This window comes from Vicugna pacos, chromosome 17 (assembly GCF_048564905.1).
Source record: "Vicugna pacos chromosome 17, VicPac4, whole genome shotgun sequence".
In the NCBI taxonomy this organism is placed as follows: Eukaryota; Metazoa; Chordata; class Mammalia; order Artiodactyla; family Camelidae; genus Vicugna; species Vicugna pacos.
Window position 1 is genome coordinate 4,915,284 of NC_133003.1, and position 13,813 is coordinate 4,929,096.

At 40.5% G+C, this 13,813-nt stretch overlaps 1 protein-coding gene across 1 annotated transcript in view; it reads right to left on the reverse strand.

Moving 5' to 3' along the window:
* LOC140686651 (serine/threonine-protein kinase Nek10-like) overlaps positions 1-13,813 on the reverse strand; it is a 77,878-nt gene that overhangs the window by 12,242 nt on the left and 51,823 nt on the right. The window contains 3 exon segments of the mRNA XM_072940854.1: positions 2,396-2,506; positions 10,077-10,177; positions 12,052-12,081. Coding sequence (XP_072796955.1) covers positions 2,396-2,506; positions 10,077-10,177; positions 12,052-12,081 — 242 coding nt within the window.

Below are 13,813 nucleotides of genomic sequence, written 5' to 3' on the forward strand. Positions count from 1 at the left end.
GCAACAGAGATCAGGGGGCTCCTGAGTCCTCTGACACACCCTTGGGAGCCCTGGACAGAATCCCTGCCCTGCACCCTATGATGTTAAGATATTCCAGCCTAGTCTCATTCAGTTTCTGCTCTAGAGCTGCCAGTGGCTGTATTTCCAAAGCTGTGGGTGCAGAGGGAGCACACTGCTGCTTGCTTAGTTTGTAAACAAACTTAGTGAAATTTTTGGAAGTATGAGCATTTTTTAAAAGATAAGATTTATCATGAATTCATACACATTCATACTGATCTTTCCAATTCTGATTTGAATTAATACCTTCTATTTTGTCTCTGCTGCTTTTCTCTCCCATGCTGAAAATCCTGGTCCTCAGAGACACCTATCCAGTTACTCAGATGTTTTATTTCTCCTGCAATTCTAGCCAAGGTTGAGCAGGCTGGACCAAAGACACATCAGGTGAGTCAAAAAATAAAGAGCTTCATTTTTCAGAAAAGGGCTCATCCATGTTTTGGCTCATCTGTATACCCCAGGTCTTAGGTGGTTCATAAGTAAGGCACAGTCATCCCATGAAAATACCTTCAGACTGCAGGTGCAGAGTCAGGGGGAGCTTCAGAGGGGGAGGGGGAAACTGAGAGCACTTCGTGTATTGTCACCACTTTTTCCACGGCCATGGTGTGGGACGGCTGTGGAAGTCAAAGCTAATGGGCCCCTCCTCTGTGATGGCACAGTGGATGAAAAAGCCATTTCTGAACAAAACCCGCTGCTAAAGACTACATCACAAAGGGGGAAAAACAGGTCACAAACACCTCATTAAGCTTTCAGACTAGGGACAAGGTGGGCTCTTTCTTCTCAGGCAGAAGTATATAAATGTATCTATACTTACAGTGCAATAAAGAATAGAACCATCATAGGCCATGTTAGACAGCGTGCAGGTGCATCAACCTAGAATCTATTTGATACTCAACAATATTAACCATCAGGCACCTACCAGGCACTGGGTACGACCCTGGGGAATCAAAGATGAACAAGACACACTCACTGCCTTTGGAGAAACCATAATAATGCAAGTCTGTTTGAATGATGAGCTACTTAAAACAACAATAAGAGTGAAAACGCATAGAGAAAGGGGAGATTAATTCTTGATGCAGAAACAAAGTTTTAGTGGAGGAACTGGTTAATACACCAAGTGGAAGCTTTCTTTAGCTCACAGGAGGCAAGGCCTGCCTCCCTGATCGTACAGTTTCATAAGGGTGTGAACCACCATGAGCTTAAAATATCAGACAAGGGGGCAGAGCACCCTACAGAGGGTAACTGAATCTGCCTCTCAGCCAGGTTGAAAGCAAAGATGATCCTGTGTCCCTGCAGCTGTCAAACAGGACAAAGGGGCTTCTGTCACCAAGTTGTGCTAACCAGAGATAAGCAATGCTCCTTCTGCCTGGTTGGCTTAACCTGCTGGTGATTTGGTTTCCTTATTTAAGAATAGAAATATCTACCAGCACCCACAGTCTAGGAGACTGCAGAACATCGATTATGGAAAGAACCTTAGAAATGGTTCATTCCATCCTCATAGCTGAGAAAAATCATGGCCTCAGATGTTAGCTGACTTGTTCCAAGTTGCAAAGCTCAACTCAGGGGTCTGTTGAAGAGTATCCTAATAAAGATTGGACTAGAACTATCTAATGTGTGTGTGTGTGTGTGTGTGTGTATGAGATATTAGATTGTATATATTTTATATTAAATGTATATATAGATACACACTTAGAGATATTTAATAACATTTTTTAGGAAAACATGCAATAATATTGAAACAACTTTCTATTACTCTTCTGAGACTGATGGCTTCAGAAATGAAGGTCAGAAAATTAGAGGCAAAGGCATAGCCTTGATTTACTATCTCAAGTTATGCTACAGTCTGAATGTCTGTGTCCCCCATGGAGTTGTATGTTAAAACCTAACCCTGAGGTGATGGTATTGGGAGGTGGGCCATTTGGGAGGTAAATTGGGCCAGAAGGATAAAGTCCTTATATAAGTGTTCTTATTCTTTAAAATGCCCGTAAAAGGAGCCCTAGGAGAGCTCCCTTGCCTCCTCTCCCATGTAAGAACACAACAAGAAGTCAGCAGTCTGCAGTCCAGAAGCAGGTCCACGCAAGATCCGACCATGCCGGCACCCTGATCTTGGGCTTCCAGCTTCCAGAACCATGAGCAATAAATTTCTGCTGTTTATAAACACGTCATCTTATTGTATTTTTACTATAGCAGCCCAAATGGACTAAGACAACCATGGACAATGCCCTTTCATAGTGGGCAGACCTTAAGTAGATGACAAAAGCTCAGGAGGCAGACAAATTAATTCCTACGATGTGTTTTTGTTTGGTAGCCAAAAAGAATTCCTGTATGTAGAGCACCGTACATTTTTAATTTCAGATTTCAAGTTGCAAGGGTTACTCTGCTGGCGGAAGAGGTTTTTCTTGAATCTCTCTATAACCCTTCTTTTCAAATTGTGCTGCAGAGCTGGAGGAAGCTGCATAAAATGAGAAAATCATTATCAGCAAGTCATTAGCAATGCATAGCTGACTCCCAGGAAGCATTACTGAGGGTCAGTCAAAGTACTCAATGCATGGGACTAAATAAGAATTAAAATTTTACCCTAACTTGCATGACTTGATGTTACACTTGTTCATTCTACAATCCAGAACAAATATATTACTCTGTTCTCTTTCAAAAGGCTAGTTCTACTTATGTTACTCTTTTTTCATTTTATTGATATTATTTTTCATAAAACAACTCAATTACATATTAGTCGCACATATGAATTGAATTAAGTTTGCAAATAACAGGCTTGACAAAGAAAGATGCATTCTGTGAGATGCTCCAGCTCTTGTGTCATGCCCAGAACCATGCTAAACACGCTAATCTTGGTCCTTGTCCTGAAGGACCTGATACTATGGACCAGGAAGCCCATATCTGTGTTAGCACATCATCAGAAGCCTGCCTGTGAGCGTGTCTGAATATGCACCTGATCAGAGAGAGAAATCAGATGGCAGGGACCAATCTTATCAGGAAGAAAGAGAAATGAACTCGTATACATTAGGGCCCAGCCAGCATGAGTTAGATTTGAGGAGTAAGTAGTAGGAAGTCACATGTTAGAGTGGAGAAGGCATGGAAAAGTACCTGAAGACACCTTTTTGATCTGACAATTCCCTACTGTTGCCACCTCCCTAAATCAAACACCAAAGGGTGATTCAACATACAGAAATCAATCAATGTGATACACTACATCAACAAGAGAAAGAACAAAAACCACAAGGTCATCCCAATAGATGCAGAAAAGCTTCTGATAAAATTCAACACTCATTTATGATAAAAATTCTCACCAAAGTGGGTACTAAGGGAACATATCTCAAAACCTAAAAGCTATATATGACAAACCTACAGTCAGCATAGCTCTCAATGGTGAAAAACTCAAAAGCTTCCCACTAAAATCTGGGACAAGACAAGGCTGCCCACTATCACCAGTCCTATTCAACATATTCCTGGAAGTCCTAGCCACAGCAATCAGGCAAGACAGAGAAATAAAAATAGAAATAAAAAAGAAATAAAAGGGATCCAAATTGTAAAAGAAGAGGTAAAAGTGTCACTAAATACAGATGACATGATACTATATATAGAAAACTCTAAAAGGTCCACACAAAAACTACTAGAAATAATCGAAGAATTCAGCAAGGCAGCAGGTTACAGATTAATGTACAAAAATCAGTTGCATTTCTTTACGCTGACAATGAATCAACAGGAAAACAAAGTAAAGAAACAATCCCCTTTAAAATAGCACCCAAATTAATAAAATACCTAGGAACAAATCTAACCAAGGAAGTAAAAGTCTTATACAAAGAGAACTATAAAACATTCATTAAGGAAATTAAAGAAGACTTTAAGAAATGGAAAGATAACCCATGCTCCTGGATTGCAAGAATCAATATTGTTAAAATGGTCACACCTCCAAGGTGATCTACAGGACATATTTCACAAAACTAGAACAAATCATAATACAATTTATATGGAACCACAAAAGACCTAGAATTGCCAAAGCATTACTGAAGAAAAAGAAAGAGGTTGCAGGAATAACCCTCCCAGACTTCAGACAATACTATAGAGCTGCAGTCATCAAGACAGCATGGTATTGGTACAAAAACAGACATGAAGACCAATGGAACAGAACAGAGAGCCCAGAAATGAACCCACAAACCTTTGGTCAACTAATCTTCGACAAAGGAGGCAAGAACTTACAATGGAATAAAGACAGTCCCTTCAGCAAATGGTGTTGGTAAAACTGGACAGCTGCATGTAAGTCAATAAAGCTAAAACATCCCTTACACCATACAGAAAAATAAACTCAAAATGGATCAAAAACTTACACATAACACTAGATACAATAAACCTCCTAGAAGAAAACATAGGCAAAACATTATCTGACATACATCTCAAAAATGTTCTCCTAGAACAGTCTACTCAAGCAACAGAAATAAAAGTAAGAATAAACAAATGGGACCTAATGAAACTTACAAGCTTCTGCACAGCAAAGGAAACCATAAGTAAAAGAAAATGACAACCTATGGAATGAGAGAAAATTTTTGCAAACAATGAAACTGTCAAAGGCTTGATCTCCAGAATGTATAAGCAGCTCATACGACTCAATAAGAAAAAAATAAACAACCCAATCCAAAAATGGGCAGAAGACCTAAACAAGCAATTCTCCAAGGAAGACATACAAATGATCAAAAAGCACATGAAAAAATGCTCAATATCACTAATTATCAGGGAAATACAAATCAAAACTACAATGAGGTATCCCCTCACACCAGTCAGAATGCCCATCATTCAAAAATCCACAAATGACAAATGCTGGAGAGGCTGTGGAGAAAGGGGAACCCTCCTACATTGCTGGTGGGAATGCAGTTTGGTGCAGCCACTGTGGAAAACAGTATGGAGATTCCTCAAAAGGCTAGGAATAGACTTACCATATGACCCAGCAATTTAACTCCTGGGTGTATGTCAAGAAAGAACCCAAATTGAAAAAGACACCTGTACCCCAATGTTCACAGTAGCACTATTTACAATAGCCAAGAGATGGAAACAGCCTAAATGTCCATCGACAGATGACTCGATAAAGAAAAGTGGTATATTTATACAATGGAATATTATTCAGCCATAAAAATTACAGCATAATGCCATTTGCAGGAACATGGGTGTCCCTGGGGAATGTCATTCTAAGTGAAGTAAGCCAGAAGAGAAATAAAAATACCATATGATATCACTCATATGTGGAATCTAAAAAAAGAAATGAAAGAGACAAATGAATATAAATACAAAACAGAAAGAGACTCATAGACATAGAATACAAACTTGTGGTTGCCAGTGGGGAGGGTGTTGGGAAGGGACAGACTGGGAGTTCAAAATTTGTAGATACTGAAAGGTATATATAGAACAGATAAACAAGATTATACTGTAGAGCACAGGGAAATATATACAAGATCTTATGTTAGCTCAAAATGAGAAAGAATGCAACAATGAATAAATGTATGTTCATTTATAACTGAAAAATTGTGCTCTACACTGGAAATTGACACAACATTGTAAACTATAACTCAATAAAATAAATAATGTAAAAAATGATTACTGTTTTATTTTTAATGAAAACAGATATCCAATCAGTGAATGTTGGGTAAGGATTCTAACATCCTTTTACAGTTGCTTTTAGATGATTTCCAGACTTATCTCTGGAAACTGGATAGGAAAGGCCACCACCAACACAAGGTTAGCAGTTTCCCGTTTAAGGTTACTTGCTGGTTGTCAGGAGGGATCTGGCCTTGCAATTCAGGATGGCTATCTCAGCCTAAGTTTGGGAGAGTTTGTCTAGTAAATAAACATGTGAACAAGAAGGGCTTTTTGTTTTGTCATTTCAGTTTTACTTCAGAAGTTTCCTTTGCAATTAGCAGAGAGGGAAATCTGACCATGGTCTTCAAACTTCGGGAAATATATAAGTGTGACCTTTAGACTTGTACTTATCTCCTTTATTTGAAAGGCTCTGACTTTGGTTAGCACTGTAATTTAGAGTTCTCCCAAAGAGCCATCAGTTCTTACTTTGTGCAATGCCGTAAACTTTCAAGTATTCTGGAAATACACTCTTACAACCAACATGGTTCTAGCTGAACTTGTAACAAGTAATGCCATCTAGCCAAAAATATGAAATTGTGTGTTATGCTGGCACTGTAAAAGCAACATAGTATCTGTGATTGCTTCATTCTGGCTTTAAAATACTTCGAAATCCAATAAAGAAATGAAACATTTCCATTAAAAAGGGTTTTTTTATTACGTAAAAAAGATCAAGACATGGATATGGAAACTATATCTAAATTTCAGAAGATATCTATTCCCAAGTTTGTAGTTAATCATTAAGGTAACCAATAAGCTATTTGAAGTTATTTTCATAACACTGAAGTTAAGCATGCTCCCTGTTATGTCTATATCAGTATTTAAATGTAAATGTATTTTTGAACATAATCTCTTACTCAGTACAGACATGGCAGATTATATTTTGATTTATTGACCAATTTTCTGCTCCATCACATGTCCTTCACCTGCTTTCATTTAATCAGGGAGACAATTCTTTGGGATTGCCTAAGAAAGAGGTTGACAGCAGAAAATGGAGAAAAGGTAATCAATTTTAGATTCTTGAGTCTCAAAAAGGCTGGCCCTCAGAGCAATGAAAAGAATAGCAGATTTGCTAAACACACACACACACACAAAGCCCCAGACACGACAGATAAGAGCCTGGCTACTCCCCAGGCTGGGCAGAAATCAAAGGGGAACAGTGAGAAGTCAGAGATGCGCAGGCCCCCAAGAAGGGAGCCCCTTGCCTGGCCCCCCAGGCTACTGGTGCCACTTGTCAATTTGTTTCCCCTTGGCTCCAAGTCCACCCTTCCTTGCCCTGCTTGTGATGCTGGAACATCTCTCCCTCACCAGCCGGCAGGATGTTCTGCTCCATCAGCAGAGGGTGCTAGCGGAGGACGGAGGTTCTTTGTGGTTCCAGGGATGCTCCTGCCTGGCCTCAGTCCGACATCACTGAATGGTCAGCAGCAACAGGTACCCCTAGCCATGTTCACCCCCAGCCAGATGCAGTGCCACGAACCCTGCAGGCAGCTTCCCAGAGTTCCAAGGAGCAGCAGCCACCTGTGGGCAGCCTCCCCTGGCCCCACAGAGTGCTCTCCCCAGCACATCACCCTCACATGCTGATTTCCAGCAAGTTCCACAGAGTAGCTCCTCAGTAAATTTCTCTGACCTTTCCGGTGAGGTCTGGACCTCAGCCCTGTAAGTAGTGACTTCCTTGTCTGCTCTTCTTACAGTCTTCAGATTTCTCTTCCTCTCCTTAGGAGATAATACACTGTTATTATTATTAATTCCTAAACAGTCCTTTAAATGAAACATTCCCTGTGGAAATCACTGTGTGGTTTCTGTCCCCCAACTGGACCCTCACTGGAACAGATCTGGTACCAGGAATGTCCAGGAGAAGGAGCCACACAGCTGCATGTGTAAGCTGGTTTGACTGAACCCTTGGAGCTGATCCCATTGCCGGGGTTTCTGCCAGTAATCCCAGCGTCACAGTTAATCCACGGCATCACGGTTAATCAGGCTGTCACCTGGATGAAGAGCCAACTTAAGCGACTGCCCTGGAAGCTTGAGCGGCTGCTGCACGCCGCCATCAGGACATGTGAAGGCCGTGGGGACACGGGGTGGAGGGGTGTGTCCTTCAGATGCACTGGGGCACTTACAGAAAGAAAATGACCAGCTTGGGTCCTTTAACTTTCAGCTCAGGTCATGGACCAAGACCTAGAAAGATTCCACAACAGCCCTAACAGAACGTATTTCTTGCTACCATGGCACTGATAAGGCTGACAAAAATTTAATTAAGCAGGTTGCTAAATGACAGTGTCACCTGAATGCACACTTCACCAAGATTCTCATGTGCCAGTTAGAAAAAACAGATTAGGATACTAAATCTCCAAGTAAGGACATGTTGTGGGACCCAGGTGAAATGGACAAAGTCAAAACCCAAGTCACTGGGAGACATCATTGCCAGTGGAAGTAGCTTAAAACTTGGCATCTGAGAAGACAAGCCTTCTTTTTGCTTGAAAACTCTATACTAACCTCCCCTGGGACAGATGAGGTGTACTGCCTTTAAAAGGGGTGCTTATCCCTCTTAGACGCACAACAGGGAGGGTCCAGTCAGTAACTAGGGTCACAGCTCAGTACGATCCAGGGGAAGTGGTGCACAGTAAGACCCAGGAGGAAATAGCTAGCACATCAAGGAAATTGCAAGACCTGGCTATTATGTATCAGAAGCATCCCAGAGACCACGTGCAGCAGTGGATTCTAAGGGTGTTAGGCTGAGAAGGACAAAATATAGGACTCGATCAGGCCGAATTCATTCATACATGTGCACTTACAAGAGAGTCCAGATTTAATCTGTTAGTTTGTGAAGCCAGAGTTCGTAACTTGATTGGCTGGGGCACAAAGACTTGGACTCAGTCGTGGTCTGTGTTTAATGAGGATAAAATGCCAGTTTCCCTGGCTTGTAGAGGAGGGGGATTCAAAGGCGTGGAGAGACAGGAATTTTGGTGTGGCTTTACCATGTGTGACCTGCACACTCACTCTCTGAGTATTCAGCAAGAACACTCAGAAGCTGCTCCCTGCACGAAGGCACTGAGAAACACATCCGGGAGGGCAGCACCAGCATCCCTGAACACCTCTGTGGCTGGTCTCATTTGTAGGCTGGGTAAGACACGGTCAGTACGTGATCCCAACAGGGATGATGTGACCCCAGAGAAGCAGGGGCCAAGAGGTGGCACCTGATCACCAGTAACAAGTTGGGGGCATTTACCAGAAAGGGTGGCAGGGATGTATCCTGTTAACTAGAATGCCTGGCCCATAGAGATCTCTGATGGCCCTTAACTGGTCGGGGTGTTCTTGTGAAGGGAACAGTGGTCTGCCTACTAGAGCATTCCTTAATCCATATGACAGAAAAGGAACTCTAGGTCTGCCAGACAAAAATGTGATGTGAGTGGCTGCTGCCTCAGTGGAGAGTCACAGCCTCTCACTCAGTTTCCAGACCTCAGTCAGTTCCAAGACCTAGAGCCTCTCGATGGGTGGGAAAGCTGCGGCCCCTTATGGAAAGGCCCTGAGCACTGCTGTAAGTATGCAATATAAATTTTCCTCCAAGCCTTCCCCAAATGTTTACCAGAGACCCCCAGATGTTTACCAGAGTGACTGTTCACTGAGAACAAGGAAATCCACAGGGTTTTAGGGAAGCTCAGACACCAGCAATCAAGTGACTCTAAGTTCTACGGTCTTATAATGTCACTGCAATACACTAATTCAAATAGTTTCTTGTTTGTTTTGTTATGTTTGCTTTTGGGGGGCAGTAGGCGTATTAGCCCAAGTTAGACTTACAATGGGCCCAGCTGTTCCACTTGCCTGGCGGGATTTCTCTCTACTACTTGAATGTTTAGTTGGAGTCGCCACAATTGGCAACAGACAGAATCACCAGACTGGTTCTCTGAAACTTAGTGTGAGGCAACGTTTGTACGTTTTGCTCATCGATATGTCTCAAGTGCCTAGAACAGTGGCTGGTACATAGCAGGCACCTAATAATTTTATGTCAAATTAAAAAACATGAATGAGTGAAGATGTATAATCTTAAACTTCAAAATAATAGTCACTTTCTTGTCCAAATGTCTACACTTACTTGTCTCTAAAAGTTTATTTTCATATTAACAGGACATTACCTTTGGTAAATGACCATTCAAGTTGCTTATCAAGACACAGATTTATGTAAATAATGTGTAGCCAGTGCTTGCTTTCCTAAGGCCTAAGGGTCACTGAGATTTAGGAACAGTTTTGCTAAGCCAAAATGTTCCCAGTCATATGCAGTTGGAGGGAGTAAGAACAAGCATGGCTCTAACTGAAAGTTCCACAAAGCAGTTGTGCCCCGAACTTGTACGTAAAATGAAAAGGAAGGAAGAAGTTAGGACACTGACCTGAGTGATGTAGATGATTTTGTGCAGCTGGATTAAGATCTCCTGGATGGGGTCACTGATCTGACGTACTTTCCTCTGGGACATGGCAATTCCTGCAGATGCTGTGGATGACAAATTCTCCAGTTAGTTAAGACCCTGGTTTTCCCCTTCAAAAGTGGCATTTGTGGGAAATGGGGTAAAATTCTGAAAAAAATAAATAAATAAAGATTTAAAGTAAAAACTTTCATCCTACCAATGAGACAGTATGTAGAGACCTTGTAACACTTCAATATCTTACGACACTGGAGGTGTAATCCCTTCCCTCTATCTCTCAGACTTCTAAGTAACATAATGATGTCATCATTTATAACATCTGAAAGACTGTTTTATCACTTGGGAATTTTGCCTGCAATTACAGTATGCTGCCACCAGGAGTCAGTGGTGTCTTGGCTACTGTGGTCATTGAAAAGCTAGGTTTCACATATATGCAGTTAAGAGACTATCATACTTAAAATTTTTAAATTCATTATGCCCTCAATAACATAAAAAACTAATTTATTGAAACTACCCAATGAAAATATTGAATAGGCAATCTTAGCAAACAAAAACCCAAAAAATTCTGATTTATAATAATCAAGGGTTTGAAAATCATGTTATTTCAAACCTGTGATTATCACAAAGTATACTTTTCACCTTCATTTCTCTTCAGGTCTAAATAAGACACATATAATTTTTCCTGAATTCTCATCAGAGCACCACATCACGTTCACAGTTCAAGTCTAGCCTGGTGTCCAATTGCATATAAGCTGCTTTCCCAGATTCAAATGTCAGAGTCACACGTGGCCTGTTTTTAACTTTGAGGAATGTAAAGCTATTTAAAGGAATGTCCTAGCCCCCTAGATCAGCCACAAGGCCACCTCTGCCTCCCCTCACCCTCAGATCCACACTGGAGAAAGTGGAAGACACTTCAGATACATGGATGTAGGCTGTCTTCTCCCCACCTTCATGCTCTTTCCCTTCCTCCCCAGAACCAGTTGCACACTTTCTGAAACAACGCTTTTCTTGCCAGTTTCTCTTCATTCAAAGAAAAGGTGCAAGATCTTTCTTTCCTTACCTCCACACAACCTTGAAATTAAAACCTTGAAATCAACCAGTCTGTATAAAATTAAATGTGAATACAATCATTGCTTCAGAAACAGCTAGGACTTTGAAAAAATGATTCTTATAGAAATGCTTTCTGGGAAAGCTTGCATAAAAACTTTAGTTTTCAAAACATTTAAAGAGAAAATTTAAGGTAGTCATTTTAAAGAGTCAACTTTTTTTTATTAGCATAGGAAAATTTATATTTAGAAGACAAACTCCAAAAGAGAAAATAAATGGAACATTTAAAGAAATGTTATTTTCTTCATGGGTATCTTTCCTGAGTTTGTTGAGAAATTCATTGAAGAAATAATCTACCTCTAGTTTGTGTACATTTAATACCCTGTTTAAATGTTTGAAATTTAAAGGTTCTACCTCTGCTAGGCACTGTATCTAACTCCTTTTAAGTATCAACTACTTGATCGTTTAAAAGATGAGGTTTAATAAATTTCCCTTAGGGTAAAAATGTGATGCTAAACCAGAGAGGATTAAGGTAGCTCAAAAATAGAAAGCAGAGAGCTAGAGGTATCTGCTCTGGCCTGCAGAGATGGCAAAGTGTACGTACATTGTATTTCCCACAGTCGTGCTCCTTTGTAGAAATAATTCTTAAAATGTAATTGTCTAGACTGATACCCAAAACTAATGTGGCCAAGTTGACGCTGCTACAGGAACATTAGCTCTGCATTTTCAGAAACCAGAGGGCTTGGTTTTTGATCAGTTTTATGCTGACTAGTTTATGTTCCTGGCATGTGGACTTAATGTTCATAAGTAATGAGTTAAAATCTGACAGCATGGCAGAGAGTTCTCAGATTTGTGATGACACTTTGAGTGGGGTGTCACATGGCTTTGACTCTACCTTGCCACAGGAATGTGCTCATCTGTGGCCCTACATGCAAAAACAGAGATTGTTAGCTGGAACGCCTGCCTTCTGAACTTCTCAGTTATGCAATGTAACTTAAAATCATGTTTCTTAAGGCCCTTGACCACTACGCTGTCAATCCCAGTAAGTCTTTGACTTTTGAAAACCGTTTTGATTGCTTAGTCTCTAGAAAAATATGTAAATACACATGCCCACTATAAAATGACCAAACAAATGTGAAACAACATTAAGTGTCACAGAAGCAGCTCGAGGCTCCCTGCAGCCACCACCCACCAGCCACCTCCCCCGGAAGTAATCTCTGCTGTTAGCGTGGCGCATTGCCTTCCGGTTGCTCTTCTGTCCATTGACATACTTAAGTGTGTATCTTCAGAACAGTATTTTTCAGTCTGTGGTTGAGTCTTAAAATCAGTTTAATGAGTCATGACCAGTATTTTGGAAAAAAAAAAAAGGGAATGGAATGGGATGCAAAGAAATAGAACAGGTTAGAAAAATTCAGAGTGCACTGCATGAAGTAAGGGCCCACTCAGTCATATAAACTGTGTATCTTACTGAGGGTCATTTCCAAAACGACTTTGAAAGCCACTGCTGTAGAAAATCTATAGTATTACCTCATGTTTTCCTTTCCTCTTTTGCAATAAATGGTGACACATCATAAGACCGTTTTACAATTTTTTAAAAAAATATTTGGGGGGGTAATTAGGCTAATTTATTTACTTATTTTCTTACTAGAAGTACTGGGGATTGAACCCAAGACTAATGCAGGCGAGGCATGCACTCTACCACAGAGCTATACCCTCCCCCATTACAGTGTTTATCTTCAGTCTGTCACAAATATTCTTCTTGTCAACACGCAGTTACGGCTCATTATTTATAACTGCTACTGAGCAGTATGACATGTTCTGAATGCATCATAGTTTCTCAGCCACTTCTGGGAAATTAGCTTGCTTTAAATTTTGTTCTAAGTGATGCTACAGTGAGTATACATGCACATGCCACAATGTGCATGAGCACAAGAAGTCTTTTAGAGTAAATGAGGAGAAATTAAATAGCTGAGTATAGATATTTCCTATTTTAACAAATACATTCTGAAGTGGATAAATCAATTTGCACTCTGACCAGAAGACAATCCATTTTTCTACACCTTGATCAACACTATATATTATCAAATGCTTCGATTCTGCAAATCTGATTTTGTTTTATTTTGCATTTATCTGAATGCTGATGAGGTTTACTGCACTTTGGTGAATTTTCTGTTTGGGTCCCAAACTTCTTTTTTCTTACTGATTTGTAAATACTCTTTACATTGTCTGATTACTACTCCCTTTATTGTATTTTACACTTAACCTGTGTTTTTACCTAATCTGCTATTTCTTTTCAACTTAAAGGGCAGTTCCCAACCCCATTACCTAGACTACAGGCAATTTGTAATCTCACCACCAAAACAGTGTTTCAGGTCCCTCCTGCAGCCGTTTCGTGACAAGACAGGATGTCATGACTACTTCAGCACTCTGGGCTGCTCTGGCAGGATTACTGGGATGTGAGTGATCACAGGGGTTAGAGTTGGGGAGAAAGAGTTAAATTTGAGACTGGTAGTGATGGGAGTCTGGCTGTAACATTTGCAAGTCCTCTTGATTTCCTGAACAACTTCAGCTAATACTGGGTAGGAGAATTATTATTCCTCCTTTTCTATCTTATTAAATCATTGCTCTTTTTTATATTCCCCATCCCAAAATGTGTA